The following is a 22206-nucleotide window of genomic DNA, read 5'->3' as shown; positions in this document are numbered from 1 at the left end:
GCTCAAACCTAGCCTCAATCACTAACTAGCTGTGTCCCCTCTGTCAGCCTCCATTTTCTCCTTGATATCCATTGCATTCAGGCCCATCTCCAGTCCTTCGTCTCTATCTTGCCACTGGCCCCAGATGGCTCTGGAAGGGAAAATGAGGTAATGACCTCACCCAGCCTCCCTCACTAAATCCATTTCACTTGCATGTGATGGCACCTCCCTACCATCATGGTCCTCCTTAGGAACTAGGGACAAACAAGAACCACTTTCATGAGGTGGAGATAAGAGCGGTCCCTAGCTCAAAGGTAGATTGTTGAGATCTGCAAATGAGCTACATCTTCCAGTCCTATATAAATGAGAATGATTATTATTGTTGTCATCGTTGTTGTCATTATGACACTAGTCTTAGTTCTTTCATAATGTGCTCCCTTCTGAAATGGATGGTGTATTATGGTCATCATAGTCACATCGAGGGAATGCTCCCAGGTTTCCTGATTTAATATTTAATAAATAGTATTTATTATTTAATATCATATATCATATAGGTCATATAATATAAATTAAAAAATAATGAAGTGACATTTGGTAAATAAACTAATTGTTCCCACCACAGATCTTATGAAACTTCATAAAACTTGCCAGGATTTCTGGGAATTATCTGAGATAATTCTCCTCCAGTGATTCATAAATGTACAGCAAATAACCTTTTAGAGGAAACAGGTATGGGGACAGAGGTTTGGAAAGCCATCCAAGAGAGAACCTGCAATCGGAGCTCACGGGCTTCCCTCCCAACTTTGCCAGCAAGGCGACCGAAGGTCAACTCACTTCGTCGGCCGAGACCTCAGTTTCCTCCTCAGTAAGATGAGGAGTGTGAACGAGGTGACCTCTCGCGACCCTTCCGGCTAGAAAATTGTGATCCTGTGATCACTGAGTGAAACTTTTCAACAAGCTATGCCTTTAGGTCCACCCTGTAATAGCTTAGAAGAAACTTCTTCTGCACCATCAGAGAAATCCAAGTCATGACCCGGGGAAATGAGGAAGGACCTGGAGCATGCATCATTAGTTACAGGTAAAACTGGCAAGGGCCAAAACCTCATTTCGGCACAAAGAGTCCTTTGTCATTTCAACTATATCATCTCTTCTGGCTTTTTTCCCTCCAATTCAACAGGTCTCATGATTTTTCTTCTTAGATCAAAAGGACTAAATATAATGGGAAAATCTTAATTTCCATCTCGATTTGTGTTATGAGATTCTCTCCCTTGATCATGTAAAAAATGCCCCAAATTGTCAGACAGGAATCCCGTGCACTGGAAACCAAAATTAGACACATTGAAGGCTAGTGACGGAAGGGTCTTTGAGAGGTCAATTTAGCCCAGTTCTCTCACTTTGTAAACTGAGTCCAGGAGACAGGGAGGAACGCGGCCATGGGTCAACAAGTTACTGCTTCTCAAGTCCCAGTCCTTGACCCCTGATTGTGTGACTTTACCTGATTGTGTGACTTCACTTCACTTTCCCAAGCCTCAGTTTCTTCATTTGAAATATGGCAAAGGATCAGGGGGATAAGGTGGGAAAGGGAAGGTGTTAGATTAAATAATCTCTAAATTACTAGTTACTTAGTTACTAGTTAGGAGAAGTTGCCCTCTCTCCCAAGTGCCAGAGGAATGACACAAGAATCAGATGTGTTGCAATAACCAATGACTATAGAAACCTGGTGTTGGACAAAGCCAAAGAGCCCAGCTTCTGGGATAAGAACTCCCTATTTGACAAAAATTGCTGGGAAAATGGGAAAATAGTAGGGCAGAAACTGGGCATTGACCAATACCTAACATCCTCTCCCAGCTAAGATGGAAATGGGTTCATGATTTAGACATAAAGGATGATACTATAAGCAAATTAGGAGAACTAGCCCTTGTTAGTGTTAGTGAGTTTTTGCCTCTCAGATCTGTGGAGAAGGAAGGAATTTATGGCCAAAGAAGAACTAGAGAACAGTAGGAAATGCAGAACAGATCATTTTGATTATACGAAATTTAAAAGTTTTTATACAAACAAAATGCAGCCAAGATTAGAAGAGAAGCAGAAAATGGGGAAAAAATTTTTTTACATCTAAGAGTTCTGATAAAGGTCTCATTTCTAAAATACATAGAGAAATGACTCAAATTTCTAAGAATACAAGCCACTCTCCAATTGCTAAATGGTCAAAGGATATGAAGAGACAATTTTCAGATGATGAAATTAAAACCATTTCTAATTGTATAAAAAATGCTCTAAATAATTACCTATTAAAGAAATGCACATTAATACAACTCTGGGGTACCACTACACACCTCGCAGATCGGTTAAGATGATAGTAAAAGATAATGACGAGTGTTGGACGGGATGTGGGAAAACTGGGACGCTGATGCATTGCTGGTGGAGTTGGGAACTGAGCGAAGTATTCTGGAGAACAATTTGGAACTGTGCTCAAAGGGCTATCAGACATGTGCTTTAGGAAGATCACTTTCCTAGCCGAGTGGAGGAAGAACTGGAGTGGGGAGAGACTTGAGGCAATGAGATAAAGCAGAGGACTACTGCAGTAGTCCGGGTGTAAGTGATGAAGGACCGCACCAGCATGACAGTGGTGTCAGAGGAGAAAAGGGGGAAAGGGGCCATACAAGGGGCAATCAAACTGTGCATACCCTCTGACCCAGCAGTGTCCCTACTGGGCCTGTATCCCAAAGAGATCATAAAAAAGGGAAAAGGACCCACATGTGCAACAATGTTTGTGGCGGCCCTTTTTGTAACGGTAAGAAACTGGAAACAGAATGGACGCCCATCAACTGGAGAATGGCTGAATAAGTGATGGTATATGAAAATTACGGAATATTACTATTCTGTAAGAAATGACCAGCAGGATGATTTCAGAGAGGCCTGGAGAGACTCGCATGAATTGATGCTAAATGAAGTGAACAGAACCAAGAGAACATCGTACACAGCAATAAGATTATGCGATAATCAATTCCGATGGACGTGGCTCTTTTCGGCGGTGGGGTGATTCAGGCCAGTTCTGCTGGATTTGTGAAGGACAGCCATCTGCATCCAGGGAAAGGGGTATGGGAAATGGATATGGATTACAACATGGTGTTTGCACTTTTTTGTTGTTCTTTGCTTGCTTTTTTTCTTTCTCTTTTTTTCCCTTTTTGATCTGATTTTTCTTGTGCAACATGAGAAATGTGGTGCCACATACAGATAAATTGCACATGTTTAATATGTATTGGATTGCTTGGTGTCTGGGGGTGGGGTAGGAGCAAGGGAGAAACTTGGAGCATGGGTTTTACAGAGGTGAATATTGAAAGCTATCTTTGCATGTATTTTGCAAATTAAAAGCTATTATTAAAATACATTTTAATTAAAAAATAAAAAATATGAAACAAGAAAAAAAAAAAGATGATGTGCTTCCTCTAAGCAAAATCCTTCTTGCTATAGCTTAGAGATCTCTCGTGTGTGCTAAACAATAACACTGATACTTTATACGTGAGGACTGGAGATTGCTGGAAACTGACTGCTAAGGAAACAACAGAGGCTCACATGTCGATACGCTGGACCTCTGGAAGCAGGGGAAAGGGAACAAAAGGAATGACCCAAAAAAGCTGAAAAAAAACTTTCAGAGCATGACTGAGAAAAGGGAGTAAGATAAGACAGCAGCGAGAAAAAACCATTTGGACATGTCGATTCAGGCCGGACCAACCGGACTAGGGACAAACCAACAGCCACAGCAGGCTTCAGGGGACTTTCTTGGGGTCCGGGTTTTAGCCCCAACATTGGGCTTTTCTGATGAGAAGGATGAGAGAGAAGTACAGGGCAGGGCTACATTCCCAAGGCTGACCCCAGAAGAGGAGCCTTTAACCCCTCAGGTTGCAGCAGGGAAGAGAGAGAAGGCCCCTGGTATTTCCTCACAGGAAATAAGCCCAGTCATACTGACTAGCTAAAAATAGCTTTGCGCAACAGCAAAGGGAAAGCGTTCTGGACGTGGAAGCAGGAAGATCTGGAGTTAAATCCTGTCTTTAACACTTATAAGCTATATGTGCAGCGCATCCAGGTGGCACTGCAGTGGATAGAGTGCTGGGCCTGGAATCAGGAAGAGTCCTCTTCTTCCTGAGTTCAAATCCAGCTTCAGCAACTTCCTAGCTATGTGACCCTGGGCAAGTCACTTCACCGTGCTTGCCTCAGTTTCCTCAGGTGTAAAATGAGCTGGAGAAGGAAAGAGTAAAGCACACCAGGATCTCTGCCAACAAAACCCCCACTAGGATCATGAAGAATCAGGAAAGATCACTTTCAAGTCCAAAGCTCTCCCTAAATCTCTATAAGGGACTGGGCTCCTCAGAAGGACATTTGGCCTGTTAGGATGTACTCAGGCAGATAACCCCAATGCTTCCATTAGGATCAGGCGCCTCTGTTCTCTCACTTCTCCTCTCTTAGGCCATTTCACTGGAGAAAGGACACCATAACGCAGCACGCTGCTAAAGCAGATCCAAATGCAACTGGGAAGTGTTTAACAAAATGAGTAAAAATGCAAAACCACAAGAGATGAGGTTAATTTGTGATTTTGAAGTTGCTATATAGCCTGGAGGGTTTTGGCTGCTCTCAAAGGACCAGTTCTTTCTATTAATTTGTTGTGAGAGCATGGCCAAGTCCTTTCTATTTCTCTGGGTTTGTTTTCCTGATATCAGAGGAGGGAGATTGGCCTAAATCAGCTTTCAAGATTCTTCCAGTTCCTACTCCGATCCTGTAAGGTTGCTGTATGATGTGCTTATTTCTTGAACCCAGGCTCTTCTCCTGGAGTCACAATAATCCAGTAGAAGAGATCCATGTCATTTCCTAAAGCAGACATTTTGGTTTCCTGATGTGTCTGGAAAGAAGACCTGGAGCTGGAATGGGATCTCTGAGGTCTTCAAGTCCAACCCGCTCATTTTACAAAGGAGGAAACCCACCCATTTTACATGGAGGGGAAGTTACTTGCCCACAGTCACACAAAAGCAGGACTTAAACCCAGGCCCTCTGAGGCCAAATGAAGCATTCTTGCCACCGTCCCACAGGGTCTAACTTTAAAAAGTCAGAGAAGCAGAAATGATATTCGTGAAGAATTCAGAGCAACCCAGGAAGATTTCAATGATCCAGCTCAATAAAATAAGCAGAACCAGAAGAAGAATGTGCACGTTAATCAAACCAATGAGAGAAGATCACTAAAAGGAGACCTAAATCCACAAAATGAAAAACCAATCACGGTCCTAAAGAGTAGAATAAAACATGCCTCCCACCTCTCAGCAGAGAAAGTCGACTACAAGGGCGAAACATCGGATACAGGAGACGTGCTTGGGTACCGTCACTGAACTGAATGGTTTTGCTCAACTGGTTTTCTTTTTTACAGGGGAAAGTTCAGTTAGAACTTTTTGCGTCCATGTAATTGAGAAAAAAGTCAAATTAAAATGAAATGATTAAAAAAATACAAGAGAAGGTTCAACTCTGGCATGGGAAGAGAAAGGATATGGTAGCATGGGAGGATACCAGAAATGAGTGGGATGTAAAAAAAAATGAAAAGCATCCAAAAAGCTCACTTAAAAATACCTTCTAGAGAACTGCACATATTTAACCTACAATGGATTGCTTACTGCCTAGGAGAGGGGGAAGAAGAGGAAGGGAGAAAATTTTGGACACCCAAGGGCGAGTCTTGAAAACTATCTTTGCATGTATTTTGAAAAATAACAAGATATTATGATTTTTTAAAAAATACCATTTAGGAGGGCGGTTTGATAAGGATGTCAACGTGATCACGCGTTCATTACCTGTGTTGAGTTATAACGTTCACAGCTGAGGGATGATTAGCACAATAAGTGAGATACAGAGATTTAAACTGAGGCATTAGGGACATCAGGCAGCCTCCAACTTTCTGCTGACTCTCGGGAAGTCTGTTTCAAAAAGAGAAAGGGAAAAAATGTATGTTATAGAAGTAACAAATACCTGAGGATCATTTCCACTAAAATAATAAGGATAACTAGTATTTTTTAATAGTTACTCCTTGCCAGGCACTGTGCTAAGCACTTTCCAAACAGCATCTTATTTGATCCTCACGCCAAACCTGTGAACTAGATGCTACCCTTTTCTATTTTACAACTGAGGAAACTGAGGCAGACTTGCTCATAAATGACTTGCTCAAGATCACACTGAGACTGGATCTGAACTCAGATCTTCCTGACCCGTACTCTATCCTGTGTGTCACCTAGCTGCCCATTAAAAATGGACAGTATCTAGGAGTTCTGAAAATTTTGCTTAACAAAGTTAAAAAAAATAAGCTAGAAACTCTGTTGTTGACTTGACTTCAATAAGGTGTCAGATATCTACCTGGCGTTGAGAGACCGCAGTTCTTAAAGGGAGGCCCAGAGTAAAATGTGAGAATGTTTTCTGTTAATGAAAAGCGTCTAAGACCAAACTGCTAGAAACAAACGAGGGTGCCCACCAGCCTCTATCACGGCGTGTGAACACAAGGGAATATTATTGTGGGTGAGACATGCCAAATATAAGGAACAGAGAGAAACGTGGGAAGCCTTATCTGAACTGATACAGAGAAAAGTAAACAGAACCAAGAGAACGACATCCACGGCACCCACAATGAGGGAAAGAGAACAACACTTAGCCAAATTTGGATTAATCGTGCTCACCACTCTTGGTCCCCCAAAACAGACGATGAACTAACACTTCTCCTCTCAAAGGAGAACAGGAGACTGTGGGTTTGGAATGGTATAAATGCTACTTATATAGTCAGTTTTGCGGAACAGTTTTTCTTTGATTCAAGGGAAGGATCAAGAATATGGAGGGGGCCAGAGGGGAGCTAGGGTAATGAATGTGGGGTAAGAAAAACAAAAGGCATGGATGCAACATTTAAATATTTATGTGCCTAGAAATGAAAGGAGCTTCTTGTAGCCTGCTCCTCCCTACTTCCTCTGCAGGAGAGATGGAGGGGGAAGGAGGTAGGGGAAAAAATCACTGGGAGGGCCTCCCATAGGCCAACACTTTGAAATGGAGGAAATAGGGTTCAAATAACCATCTCGCAGTAGAGAGATGAGGAACTAAAGACAAAATACTGCAAACACTATTTCAATTTCTTTCAATTCATCATTTTTCTTTGTTATCAGAGGGGACTGAGCTATGGGATGGCAGCGGTATGTGACTAAAAATTAAGGTGATGAAAGAACAAAAGGGACCAAGAAAACTTATTTTAAAGCACAAAATAAAATAAATATGATGGAAAACCTTAAGAGGTAAAGTAAGAGAAATGACAAAAAGCAACATGTGACCCGAGTTGGGGAGTGAGGATGGGACAGGGGGAGGAGAGCAGAAAGGACGGTCAGACGGCTGTTCGGCCGGCCGGACTTCAGTCTTCCCTTCGCCTCTCCGTCCTCTGGAATCCTGGCTGGCTGCCCACCTGCTGCTTTCCATAGCCCTCCAGTCGCCTTGTGCGATCCATCCCAAAGAACAGAGCTCGAGCTGATGCTCGGCCCCAGCTCCCTGAGGACATTCAGAGCCTATCCCCAGCCTTCACGAGCCCCACTCCAAAAGTCATACTCATCCCATGATGTCACTTGAGCAACATATACCACATAAGAAAATAGGAATGGATCCCTTACTCCCATGTGGTATTACTAAAAGGATATAGTTTTTCTGCTCCAAGCTTCCTTGGAATTCAGTGAAAGTGCCAGAGAGTAATCACAGGATCCTAGATCTCAAGGTGGAAGTGAGCCCAGAAGCCACCTAGGCCAGCTCCTTCATTTTACAGATGAGGAAACTGAGACCCAGGGCACGGAAAGGAACTTGCCCAAGGGATAGCCTGGTAGCAAGCAGCAGTCAGAACTCAAATCCAAGTCCTCTGACTCCCAAACCAGCACAAAATGATACTAGGGGTGATGGATGGAAAAAAGCCCAAAGTTTATAATCTGATAATAATAGCTAACAATGGCTAATATTTCTATAACATTTACTTTGTGCCAGACGCTGTGCTAAACGCTTTATAATTATTACCTCATTTGATCCTCACAGCAACCATGGGAAAGTAGGTGCTCTTATTATCGCCATTTTACAGATGAGCAGACAGAAGCAAAATGACTTGCTAAGGATCACCCAGCTAGTAAGGATCTGAATTTGAACTCAGGACTTCCTCACTCAGGCCTAATGCTCTAGCCACCGCACTGCTTCGGTGCCTACTCCGTACCATCCAAGGTACGAAAGGACCGTCATAATGTCTGTGGCCTGAGGATCCTGCCTGCTATTGTCTCCTGCAACACAGCATCTCTCTCAGGTACACCAGATTCAGTAAATTGAGATGACTTTCCAAGAATGGACCTGACCACAGGTCCTTCTTACGACCTGGTGACCACTGCCAACAAAACACCCCTGAATTCTCTTGACGTCATTTCCCTCCGTTGTGGTCAAGTAGGTAACGAAAGTGGACACACTTTCCCATGCCCAGCCCCACTCCTATAGGCCTCCCCACCCCTGAGTTCCACAGCCAACCTCGAAGACTTACTTTGCACACTCCTCCAAGGCCTGGCACAGGGTCTGCTGAAATGTGCACACTTCCTCAAAGTTGCCCAGTAAAGACGCAAACTCTACAGCGCTCAGCCTAGAAGGCAAAAGACATCCAATTAGGGTTGAGACACATTTTAATTTTCCCAAGGGTCCCGGCTGACTGGTTGAAAGAACCAGAAACCAAGAACTCCTGATGGGTCACCCCTGCTCTAGTTTACACTCTCTTTGAGGTTTTCAGAGAGTAGACTACTTTACCTATTTTCCTCAGTTTCCCCCTTAAGTAGGTCAATGCTTCTAAGAAGAAATAAGTGGGCTACATAATCAATATGTTCAATATTTTTTGTTCTGAGGGTTCTGCTGGTATCCTCCAGTGCTCAGAGATCACAAAGGCTTCCAGTACATTAGATGAACTCTTTAAGGCAAAGATTTGGGAGGGTAGGAACAATGGGTGCAGACGGATGAGTGGCAATCTGCGTCCTAGAAGAACATCCACAGACGAATGTCCTGGATCCCTGTGCAGGATCAAAAACTTTTCTAAATCCTAGTTACTCAGAGAATCAACTTGCTTCAACATCTCCTCACAAAGGTGAAAAACTACCTCCATGAAAATCAAAACCCTATAGCAAATCAACTCCTTGAGGGCAGAGACTGTTTGGTGTAGCATCTGGTACCCAATAGCAGCTAACTAATAAAGGCTTAGCGAATGGCTGACTGCTCTAAAACAAGGCCTTCCAGTCCTCGGCAAGGGGACTGCAGAGCAAAGCATTTACTGGGCGGCCAAAACACCTAAAAGAAGCAGACATATTCTCCCAAGACAAGATCCGTTTGGGGTCAGAGGGACAGGGTTAAGGTCTGTGTCGACTGGCACAGAAAACTCTTGATGGGAAAATTCCCTCAACCGATATAGAGGGGTGATCATTGGGCAACTCACACTAACAGACAACTGCAAGGGAAATGCCTTGAACCCAGGTTTTCCAAACTCCCCAGATCCGGTCCCTGGTCCGCTACCATGCTGCCTCTTAAGACACTCCACAGAAGAAAGGAAGAATTCCAGAAATGAGATGCGACCAAAAAGCCCCAAAACAAAACAAGTGCTCGTGCCTCCTCCTTTCAGCTTAAATCCAATGAATAATCGAGAGAAGATTAATATTAGTTTGCAAAGAGCTGCCAGACCTTTAGATGGGCTGTTTCTTAATTATCTGAATGGCCTAAACTGTGCATAATCCATAATATTTATTGTAAACTTTGTCCATTTTCTTGTATCAGAAGATTTGTATGTGGTGTAAACAAAAGAAAATGGCAGCTTTCCAAAAGGAAGTCAAGGCGACTTTGGTTTTTCTTATAGTTAAGGCAATTGATCACGTGCTGTCACAAACCAATTCTTTAATTTCAATTAAAGTACTCAATTCCACTGTCAAAGTATGGTCCTTTTTTTCCCACTTGACTTGAAAACGAGGCTGATTTGTTGCAGTGATTGTTGCTATTGGGTTTGTTTGACTTTTGGGGGAGGGATCTCGGAATAGCTCAATCTCGGGCCCCAGCCAACATGGTCAGCAGTGGGATTCTTGGAAGATGTCGATGTAGAAATTTGGTTTGCTTCTGATCCAAGATAATTCCCAAAGACTCGTGATGGAAAATACTAACCACAACCAGAGAAAGAACTATGGAGTCTGAATGCAAATCAAAGCGTACTACAGTTTTTACTTTTTTAATTTATTTTTTGTTTCTAGTGGTTCCCTCCTTTTGTTCAGAGTCTTCTTTCACAACAAGATTAATAAGGAGATATGTTTAACATGATTACACATTATAGCCTATTTCAGACTGCCTACTGTCTTGGGGCGGGAGGAGAGAAGGAGAAAAATTTGGAGCTTAAAATCTTCCAAGAATGAATGTTGAAAACTATCTTTACATGTAATTGAAAAAAAATACTATTAAATGAAAAGAAAAAGAAATTTGGCTTGCTTCTATGTCACAAGCTTATCTCTTTATTTGTTTGTTCGTTTGTTTGTTTGTGCTCCCAGTGCAATGGAGGAAGGAGATGAGAGGGAGAAAAAAAATAAATGCCTAATCATTGGATAAAAAAATCAAAACCAAAACTTTATAGATTCACCCAATTTTATGAGATAGTTATGATTCTCAGTTTACAAACGATGGAACCGAGACTCCAAGGGATGAAACGATTTGTCTATGAACACATGAGATGGTTTCTGAGATTGGATCTGAACCGAGGTGTCCTGACTCCCAGTCCTATACCCAGTGCACAGAATGGAATGTTTCATTTTAACGGGGCAAACCTGGCCTTGCAATTGCCCAAGGCAGCATAGCCTGATTTTGCCTACTTCCCTTTAAAAAACAAAGTCATTTTAAATATTTAAAACAACAACTAAAAAGAAAATTACCTAAGTCCTTCTGTCTGCACTTCAGTGATGTGTGTTTTTATTGTATATGAAACAACATACTATTTAATTAAAAAAAAAAGTTATGGTTCAGTGGAAAGAATATAGTATCTGAGGTCAAAGACCTGGGTTCTAATCCCAGTACTGACACCTGGTACTTTTATGACCTTGGGCAAGTCTTCTCCTCTTTGGGCCTCAGTTTCCCCCTCTGTAAAATGAGGGGGTTGGGCTAGATGGCCTCATTGTGATCAATTACCTAAACAATAAGAAAAACCAAAGTGACCTCAACTTTCTTTTGGAAAGCTGCCATTTTCTTTTGTTTACACATAAAAATCTTTTGATACAAGAAAATGGAAGACGTCTGCGATAAATATTGTGGATTATGCACATTTTAGGCCATTCACATAATTAAGCAACAGCCCAGCTGAAGTCCCTTCTAGTCTAGGTCTATGATGCTCTGTACGACTTCGGGGAAAAGGGAAGGGAATAAGCAGTTATTAAGCTATTAAGTTTATTAATTAATTAATTAAGCTAGTAAGTTATTAAGGTACCAGGCATAGTGTTGTATACAGATCTCACGTGGTCCTTACGACAACTTGGGAGATAGGTGCTGTTGTTATCCCCATTTTATAGATAAGGAAAGTGAGGCAGGCAGCAGTGAAGTGACTCGCCTAAAGTCCCACAGCTACTAAGTCTCTGAGGTTGGATTTGAATTTGGGTTTTTCTGACTCCAGACCCAATGCTCTAGCCACTGTACCACCTAGCTGCCTCCAAGCAAATCATTTCTTCTCTCTTAGGTCTCAGTTTTCTTTTCTGTAAAACAAGTGGATCGAACTTGATGACCTCTAAGGTCCCATCCACCTCCAAAGCCATGATCACTTGTTATTAGTTGCACCCAGAGTAGAGCGACCCAGTCAGCTAACTGCCCTCTAGTCCCCACAGGGCGCGTCCTCACACGATCGGGGCAGGAAAGTCTCGTCTGGTGCCACAGACAACCCCATTCCGGACCAGTGACCTCGAAAGCCCCAGAAAGCTATAGTGCGGACGCCCAGACGGAAAAGACTCAGCCACGGGAAGACAAGTCAGGGAGCCCCTTCAACCGCAGTTCAGTCCACTAGTCTAGCCTGGGGGTGAGGGTGGGGGGTGGGTGGGCAGGGGCAATGTCAAGGAGACAATAATGGCCTGCTGGCTGCTGAGTAGGCAGGCAGCAGTCACTGCCTTTGAAGGGCACAGGCCCCGACTGGCACCGTCTCTGCAGAATAAGGCCTCGGAACATGAGCACAAAGGTTGAGTTGCTAAGAATATACATTTGAGAAACCCTTTTGGGTTGTTCTTTCCAGCCATACCAAAGATGAGAATAGTCCCGACTTCACTCATCGCTTCACAATTTGGGGAATCACACGGCTCAGATGGACAGCCCAGTCTGGCCTTCCAAGTGGGTGACGGCCTATATGGCATGATCCGAGGGCTGAAATATCAACCCCACCACCTGTCCCTTCGCCATGACAGTTTCATTCCTTCAAGTCATAGGATCATGAAATGTTAGAGCTAGAAAGGACCAGAGAGATCAGCTAGTGGAACTGCTTCACTCTCCACAGAGAGACAGAGAGAGAAACTGAGGCCCAAAGACATTAACTGATCTGCCCAAGTTCACCAGGTAGTATTAACAGAGCTGGAACTCAGGTCCTCGGGCTTCCAGATCTCTGGGCTACACTTACAAAGTGACCACAAGCAAGTCACTTGACTTCTCTACAGTCGTTGCCCCATCTGTAAAATGCAGAGAATAAGGCTGGTTGTCCCTCCCTCAGAGAGTCATCGGTAGGCTCAAATGAGATAATACAAATAAGGTCCTTTGCAAACTTGAAATTACTATAGGGATGAGAATATTATTAAGAGTGAAGAAGGAAGAAGTGAGGATTAGCCTTATTCACAAAGGGACATAACTGGTGGGGAGGGGAAGGGGAGTTATACTTTAGTCAGCTAATCAGCTAACACTTTCATCTTAATCACCAATTAATACTGCACAGGAATGGGCAGCCACCAAGAACAAGAGTGAAACTGGAGTGCAAGTCAGAGGCAAAGATCAAGGGCAGCAGGCAGGGAAGTCCTTAGCTCATCTCTAGGGAAGTCAGTGAAATTCATCCCCGGCACCCTTGCAAGAGTTCTATCCATCGATGATCTCAAACCGTAATGAGTGGGAAAGTTTTAGGAAGGAACTTAAATCTGGTCTCAAGCCAGTATCCGACACATTTGAAGACCAAGGGCAAAAGAAAGGACAATGCCAACGGGCCATGGGTAGAGAGAAGGAAGAACTACTCGACTCTCAAGTAACTTCTGTTTTCTCTGCCAAGGAAAATGACCTTCGGCCGGGGAAGGACGGCCCAAAAATAATTAACAGGAAATCCAAGTCAAAGATAAAGGAGAAGAGAATAAGAGAACAGACTTGCAGCTCTCGAAGAACCGAGGCACCAGGCCAGCATGAATAAATCGTCACAGGTGATTACTAAGCTCCCGGAGGCATACTGAGAAAGATCACAGAAAAGAGTAGCGGTTCCTCGAGAAGGGAAATGGACAGTATCGTCACCAATCCCCAAAAAAGGGAGGCGGGTGACAGCCTTAAACTATAGTCCGATGGACTGGACTTCAATTCCCAGCAAACAGATTTTTAAAGGACTAGTTAATGAACATTCAGGAAGGAAAGCACCAGGTGGTGCTGAAGGTGAAGTCTACGGCTTCGTCCAAAAGAAGTCACGCCAAGCTAGCCTAAGGTCCTTTCTGGGCAGACTCATAAAGGGAATGCCTGAGATCACTGATTTTGAGGAAGGTGGCACCGATGCAGATATGACGGAGATCGAGGGGTTGATTCTCATCTCATCGGTTCAGGGAGGTGTGTAAGAACTGCTTGACTGACCACATCCAAAAACTAGTCATCGATGGGCCAAGGTCAACTCAGAAGGAGGTGTCCAATGGGGCATTCCACAGATGGCCATATTCTATCAGACATTTTCCGTGATGACATAAACAAGATGTATATGGCATACTTATCAAGAATATGGTTGGCGCAAAGCTGAGAGTAGGGTATGTTGGTAAACGTTTAACAACTGGTTCTGGAGACAGAAGAAAACCATATGCTCATGACGCAATTTTAAGATTTATCTAAACTACCTATATTTTCTTTTTTTTTTAATTAAAGCTTTTTATTTTTCAAAACATATGCGTGGACAATTCAACATTAGACCTTGCAAAACCTTGTGTTCCAATTTCCCCCTTTTCCCCACATTTTTCCCTAGATGGCAAGTAGTCCAATATATGTTAAACATGGCAGAAAGATACGTTAAATCCAATATATGTATACATATGAATACAATTATCATGCCGCACAAGAAAAAAAGAGAAGCCAAGTAAAATGCAAGCAAACAACAACAGAAAGAGTGAACATGCTATGTTGTGAACCACACCGAGGTCCCACAGTCCTCTCTCTGGGTGTGGATGGCTCTCTTTATCACAGAACAATTGGAACTGTGAATTACCTATAGTTTCTATATCATTTTCTTAAGTCTAGAAATCAAGAACACACCGACCCTTAATTTGTAGTGCTTGTTGAATTCCAAGTTGTAAATGTTGACACTGAAAATTTAACGATGGGCTCTAGTTCCAAAACACACTGCTGGAACAGAAGGACAGCTAACACAGTAGAATGACAGATGGGTTCTACAAAAGACCATAACAGGCTAGAGCAATGGGCCAAATCAAATAAACTGAAATCTAACAGAGATAAAGAGTAAGTCGGGCACTTAGTTTAAACAACCTGAGTATCGCACAGGGCAAGCAGGACTAGACAATGATTAGAGTGAAAAAGACCTGGAGGGCTTAATGGTCTGCAAGTTCAACTGAGTAAGAAGTATCCTGTTGTGGTTTGTCCCTTGTTCTCAAAGAGGACCATGGCATCAGGGAGGGGATGTCGTGACATGCAAGTAAACTGGATTAAAGTGAGGGAGGCTGGGCAAGGTCACCTGCCTCACTTTCCCCTCCAGAGTCAACTGGGTGCAGGGATCCAGATATAGATCAGGAGGACTGGAGTTGGTTCTGGATGCAGTGGCTATGGAAGCCGGAATGAGCTGTGGAGAAGAAAAGAGGCAACGGACTCACCATCCTCTACCCCGCTCAGACAATATCAGTGACACTGTCTTCGATTTTGACCATCAGTTTAGAAAAGGCACTGCCCAAGTGGCAAGACTACAGAGAGTGATAAAGGGCCTAGTGGGGGTCTGGTGACTGCCGTCAATAGCTGGAAGGGCTGTTGGGCAGTAAAGGGATTGCATCTGTCCAGAGGGCAGACCTAGGAGCGGTCAGGGTGGGAAAAGCGAGGATGGGCAGATTAAGGCCTAATGTAAGGAAAAGCCCCCTCTGTCTAGTGGAGCTGTCTCAGCATGGCCTGTACTGCCTTGAGAGGTAGTGGGGTTCCTTCCTTGGAGGTCCTGAGGCACAACCTGAATGACCCTTATTCAGGATACTATAGAGAAGACTCAGACTTCTGACAGAGGGCAGACCAGAAGGTCTCTGAGGTCTGGGATTTTCAATCATCCCCCCATCAGAGAAAAATCTGTGTATGTAGAAAGAATTCTTAGGGAGTTGATTAATAGCTTGTTCTATTTCTTTTTCTAGAATGGGACTATTTAAGTTAATTTATTTCCTCTCCGTTAATCTGGGTAATCTATATTTTTATAAGTATTCCTCCATTTCACTTAAGTTAGCAAATTTATTGGCATAAAGTTGGGCAAAATAACTCCTGATAATTAATTGCTCTAATTTCCTCTTCATTGGTGGAAATTCTCCCTTTTCATTTTTGAGACTAACAATTTGATTTTCCCCTTTCTTTTTTCTAATCAAATGAACTAAAGGTTTATCTATTTTGTTGGTTTTTTCATAAAACCAACTCTTAGTTTTATTTATTAATTCAAGAATTTTTTTTTAGTTTCAATTTTATTGATCTATCCTTTTATTTTGAGAATTTTAGATTGGGGTTTTTTAATTTGTTTTTTTTTCTAGCTTTTTTAGTTGCAAGCCCAGTTTCTTGATCTTCTCTTTCTCTATTTTATGTGAGTAAGCCTCTAGAGATATAAAATTTCCCCTTATTGCCACTTTGGCTGCATCCCACACATTTTGGTATGTTGTGTAGACAGAATTCTTATAGACAAAAGAACTTGCCAAGAAAGCAAGGGAAGACTCGGATGTTATCGAAAGGCCTCAGAGCTATCAAAGGCCTCGCTCCGCTCTAATCTCATTTTGCTCCAGGTATAAAAAAGGCAATCTTCCAAAATCCTACTGCCTTGCCCACGGCCATGGAAGCTCAGTCATGTTCCCTGACCTTTCTCAGTGCATCACCCCATCAGCAGCCTGATTTATACACTTCAATTTAGTGCTACAGAAACTGGACTTGGACACAGAAGAAACAACTCCATGGATGATTTACTTGGAATTCTCCCCAGGCACAGGCCAGACTACACATGGGTCTCCTCCACCTTCCCTGCCTTGTCTGCTCTTTCCCTCTTATCCTCAATCATTTCCTCCTCACACCTGCTCTATTCTTTCAAGACTCCACCAGAGTCCAGATGTGTCTCTATTTCGGTCTCCGACCATAACGTGGCTAGACGATGCTGCGGTAGATAGAGCGCCAGGCCTGGAGTCAGGAGTAACTGAGTTCAAATTCAGCTTTAGACACTCACTAGCTGTGCGAGCCTGGACAAATCACTTAGCTTCAATTTCCTCCCTTGTAAAAAAGGGATAATAGCAGCACCCATCTCCTGGGGTGGTTGTGAGGATCAAATGAGGTAATATTCATAAGGCGCTCAGCACGGTGCCTGGCACATAGGGGGTGCTATATAACATTAACCAGTATTTTTTGATTCTTATCTTGCATCTACCTTGCAGCATAGTTGTGAGAAGCAAATCAGAAAACTGCTTCCCTGCCTACTACAAGGACTCACTGGGATTCTCCTACGTCCACCATCATTGATCCACTGAGCTTACCACGCTCCCATAAATCTCTACCGTGTCTTTTCGTTTATCACTGCTAACCCCATTTCAGAGAGAGACAGCAGTGGAGCAGGACAGCGGTTCGGTTTGAGAATCTAGAAGGCTTCAGCTCAACCTGCCTGTGACACAGAAGAGCTCTATGGCCTGGTCAATTCTTAAGACTCCAGAAGAGTTACTGTACTCCAATAATGGAGGGAGTTTCCCCACCAGGAATTCCCTACATCCACAAAGTCACAGGGTGCAATAAAGGAAGGGTAGGGAGGTACAATGGGAAGAGCCTTGCATGTGGCTTTGAATCCCAGTTCTGCTACTTATTACTGGGGTGATCTTAGACCTTAACCTCTCTGAACCTCAGTTTCCTCATTTGTAAAATAAGGGGGTTGGACTACTGAGGTCCCTTCCAGTGCTAAATCTAGTACCTGGAGGCTAGAGCTTTCTTGAATAAAAATCTCTTTATCGCTGGGAGAAAAATCCACCAAAGAAAAAATGAGGAAACATTCAGGAAATGGGGCTGGATAAGGGCTGAAAATAATTTATAGAGCATCTTAAGGTCTGCACTTCACAGATATTATCTCGCTTCATTATCGTCTGGAGACAGATGGCTTGGAGTTGAGACTTTCAGGAAGGGGCAAGGCTTAAGCAAACAAGGAGACTTTTAATCTTAGATCTTTAGGTTCTCTACACCTGGCTGTTCTCTTTTACAGATGGAGAAACTGAGAGCAAGAGAAAGGAGGGGATTTGCCCCAGATCATCCAGGTAAGCAGCAGAGGCTGTACTGTGTTTTCACATACATCTCCATACACTCCGTCGGGCCCTAAGTCTCACTCTCTCCACAGCATCAGGGAAAGAAGTGGTCAACGTAAGAAGGGAGAGCAAAGCACGCATCGAGTTGCTTTTGACCAAGCCATGTTGGCACGAAAAGCTCAGCGGAGAGAGGAACGGCAGCGGGGGGAAAGGTTTCTGTCCTCAATTACACAGACTGTAATTTTTGCTCAGCAAATCATTGCTCAGCTTTTCACCAGACTGCCAATATTTTAATCTCTGATAAAGCCTGGCCAAGGTAAATATTAACACATGTCTGTACAAAGAGCTTCTGTTTACAAATGCCGGACATCTACACGCCGAAGAGGGCTCGAATGGGCCTTCCAACGGTCACCTCGTAAGGCAACAAGCACATGGGAAATGAAGTAGTGTGTAGGGCCCCGTGAAACAGGGGGAATGCTAGAGACCTCCTCCTTCAGAAGCTGACATTCTGCTAGGGAGAAGGAGACCTATGTACAAAGAAGGAGGAGAGGAGGAAGAATATGAGAAGGGCTAAGAAGAGATCCGGGCAAAGCACTTGGTGAAACGTGACAAGGGAGAGATCACTTTCACGGGGGGCAGAGGGAGAAGGAGCAGGAGCAGGGAATTCTTCAGGGAAGAGAAAGCTCAACAAACAGAGCCTTGCACTCAAGGCCACCACAGGCAGAGGGGTCATATACGTGAAGGTCCAGGAGTGAATGGGGGTTGGTGAGCAGTCCAGTGAGATAGAAGATGGGAGAGACAGATTGAAGGGAGATTGTGGAGGGCCTTAAGTGCCAGGCTAAGGAGCGAGGCTCCGCTCCAAGAAGTCCCTGTAAAACCATTCTGACGGATGGGCTAAAGCAAATCGAGAGAAGGGGCAGGCCTCAAAGCCATTGCTGAGTCACGCTACCCCAAGCGTGTGAAGGCTTCTCCGGTGAATGGGCAGATGAGAACAATTTGCTCCAAAGGCCATGAAGGCAATTAAAGCAGGAGCTGTAGTGGAGCACTTAGAGCTTGGTCAGACATGAAAGACACCAAGACCATCCACTGCCTACTGGGCCATGGCCAGTTATCCTGACTTTTGTCTTATTCCTGGATTTCAATGACTCAGAAAGAGAGACTGAGGCTGACAACTTTGGGCAACTCCGCCTTACTTAAATCCAGTTCACACGAGTCAAGACGGCACCCAACATGATGTCATTGGTCCTCTTCAAAAACAAAGGGTGAACCACAGCAACAAGGAGTAAATGGGGAGCCAGTGAAGCTTCTTGAGCATGGTCAGAACTGTGACTTAGGAAGATTATTTTGGAACCTGGAGAAAGGAGAGCCTGGAAGTAGGCTCTCCAACCAGTTAGGACGGCATTACCGTAGTCCAGATGAGAATTAATAAGGGCCTGATCTAGAATAGCAGTTCTATGAGTGGGGAGGAAGGGAAAAGATGAGAGAGAAGCTACAGGGCAGCAACGAAAGGACTGGGAAACTTCTCAGACTGTTGGATGGGGGAAAGAGTGGGGGACTCCAGGATATCTCCAAAAAACCGGAAGCAGGGAGAGCCATTAGGAAGAGATGGAAGAGGTTAGTTTCCTGCCAGACATCTTTCTAAGTAAGTGCTTTTTACCGGTGCAAAGGTGAAGGAGAAAATTCTGCCAGTGAATGGGAGCTGTCTGAGGTCAGCCGCCCACAGTTCCTCCGGGCAGCCCTCTGCTGGGGTTTCCCACTATCAGATCCCAGCAGAGAGGCCTTCCTGGAGAGCAAAGGTCAGAGTCAATCTGTGTCCTGCCCAGTTCACATGCTTGCAGGGATTATTGGCGAGAACCACAGGGTAAAATAACCAGGGAGCCCATTTCATTTCTGGAGGGTAAAGCCAGACACACCATGGAAAAAAGATCCAGGATGAACATGGCACCCGGCAGAAAGGGAAATCAGATCTTCTCTTCCACAGCCAAATTCTTGGGGAGCGACATCTTGTAGGATTTCTGCCGCCCTGGCCATGTTCTTGGCAACTCGTGCATGATGGGAATTCTTTTAAAGGGCATTCACCCAGCTCCAAGACACCAGCGTGATGGCTACACTGACTGGCATTATTGGGTTTTATTGAGTGTGGACCTGACAATGGAAAGCTTACTTGTCATTGGCCTGGAGTGGACGTAAGTAAGTTGCAAGAAGCGACTGTAGTTCCTTAGCGTAGTCCTGTTCGGTTTCCAGGATGTTTTGCAAAACCTAGAGAGAGACAAAATTTGGATGAGTACAGCCATGAGCCAGAATGATGAATCCCCAAATCCCAGAGTTGGAAAGATCATCAATGACCACTTAGGCCAACTAAGACCCAAGCTAGAATCCCCTCTGCCACATTCCTAGCCGAGCGCTCATCCGGCCTGGGTGTGAAGGCTTCTCTAATGCGGGCATAGTGTGATGGATCCGAGAGGGTAGTGGACCCAGAGTCAGGAAGCCTTGGGATTCAAATCCTGCCTTGGACACTTCCACGAACTTTCGTCATGACCATTTCCTTTTCTCAGTCTGTTTCCTCATCTATAAAATGGGTAGAAGATCAAACGAGATAACGTATGTCAAGTACTCCGCAAATGTCTGCTGTCTGTCAACTCTACCGCTAACTCACTATATGGTCTGAGGTACGTCACTCATCCTCCTTGAACCTCAGTTTCCTCATCTGTAAAATGAGAGTCGGTCTACATTACTCTTAAAGATCCTTATAGTTCTGAAATTCTGGATTTCCTGGTGGGATTGCCCCAAATAAGCACGTGATCGAGATGTTGCACCCATGAAAGGAAGGCACAAGGTGACATGGCACTGGAGTTGGGAGTTAAATAGTCTGGGTTTGAACCTCGGTTCTGCCATTTATGACCTATACGACTCCTCTCTGTGCCTCAGTTCCGTGGTGGGTAAAGAGAAGGGGTTAGATTTCTTGGTCTCTGAGCTCCCTCCCAACTCCAAAACCAACGGTCTCTTTGACTTTCCATTGTTTTGGCCATCGACCCAGTAGGAGACCTGCTGGGGACTCCTAGAGCCTTTGAGGATGAAAGGACATGAGGGAATGGGGGCCTCAATGGGGATGAGTCTACCTACCGCAAGGCCTCCCTCAGTAGAGAGACAGAAAGCAAGGATATGTGGCAGAAGGGCATGTGGCAGGCCTGCTAGGTTCAGAGTGAGACACACTTCTATACTATGCCAGGTAGACTAGGCCTCTAGGCCCTGTTCTCTCATCCCTGATGCTCCCACTTAAAGGATACCAAAGCATTCTTTTCCCCCAAATAACTACGGCATACATGCTGGGCGGGCCAGGACATAAAGCAGATTCTGTGGGAGATAACCATCAGCATGCTGGTAAAAAACGTTCCAAACTCAAAGATTTACAGGAACTCGGGCAGAGTGAAGTGAGCAGAACCAGGAGAACACTGTACACGGTAACAATAAGACTATGGGATGATCAACTGTGAATAACTTAGCTCTTGTCAGCAACACAGGGATCCAAGACAATGACAGACTTAGGATGAAAAACATCATCCACATCCAGAGAGAGACCTTTGGAGACTGAATGTGGATCGAAGCATTTTCACCTTTTTGTTTTGTTTTTGCTTTCTCGTTTCTTATTCTCATTTCTCGTTTCTCGTTCTCTTATTCTAATTTTTCTTTCCCAACATGACTAAGAATTAAAAATGTTAAAAATGATTGTACTTTTTCTTTTAAAGCAACATGACAAACATGGAAATACATTCAGAAGAACCGCATATGTTTAACCTGTATGTGTTTGATTGCTGTCTTGAGGGGAGGAGGGAGAAAAATTTGGAACACAGGATTTTGCAGAGGCGAATGTTGAAAACTCTCTTTGCATGGATTTGGAAAAATAAAATACTATTTAAAAAATAATGTATTATCCTTTCACAGTTTGGTGTTGAAACGGACAGAAAAAGTACTTTAAATATAAGGAAAATAAAATAAGGAAAAATAACTGGCAAAAGATCACTTTTTTCATAGATGAATCATTTGGTTCTGAAAGGAATAGAGAAATAACCAATAAAACTACTAAAATACGTGTATCAAAAAGAAAAAGAAAAAACGATTGTCTATATATATCCTATATCAGATAGTTTGCTGTCTCGGAGAGGGGGACAGGAAAAAATTGGAAATCAAAATCTTACAAAAATGAATGTTGACATCCCTGAAGTCACTTCTAGCTGTGTGACCCTCAGCAAGTCACTTAACCCCAATTGCCTCAGCAAAAGAAAAAAAAAGAATGTTGAAAACTATCTTTACATGTAACGGAAAAACAAAATACTATCAAAATAAAAAAAGAAATGTTTCTAAACTCTCTTGGGAAATGGAAGTCTAAGGATGCAGGGGCAACATCAAGTCCTAACCCCTCACTTCATGGATGGAAAAACAGAAGGCTAAAGAGGGGAAGTGACTTGGTCCACTTAGAGACAGTGCC

At 43.6% G+C, this 22206-nt stretch overlaps 1 protein-coding gene across 6 annotated transcripts in view; it reads right to left on the bottom strand.

Moving 5' to 3' along the window:
- ARHGEF6 (Rac/Cdc42 guanine nucleotide exchange factor 6) overlaps positions 1 to 22206 on the bottom strand; it is a 112704-nt gene that overhangs the window by 33211 nt on the left and 57287 nt on the right. For all 6 annotated transcript variants that reach the window (XM_051969324.1, XM_051969322.1, XM_051969325.1 and 3 more), the window contains 3 exons: positions 19885 to 19979; positions 8543 to 8638; positions 5808 to 5930 (listed from right to left, as the gene is read on the bottom strand). In XM_051969324.1, coding sequence (XP_051825284.1) covers positions 5808 to 5930; positions 8543 to 8638; positions 19885 to 19979 — 314 coding nt within the window. The remainder of the gene's footprint in view (positions 1 to 5807; positions 5931 to 8542; positions 8639 to 19884; positions 19980 to 22206) is intronic.

Source organism: Antechinus flavipes, chromosome X (assembly GCF_016432865.1).
Source record: "Antechinus flavipes isolate AdamAnt ecotype Samford, QLD, Australia chromosome X, AdamAnt_v2, whole genome shotgun sequence".
NCBI lineage: Eukaryota > Metazoa > Chordata > Mammalia > Dasyuromorphia > Dasyuridae > Antechinus > Antechinus flavipes.
This window is presented reverse-complemented; position numbering and strand designations above follow the sequence as displayed.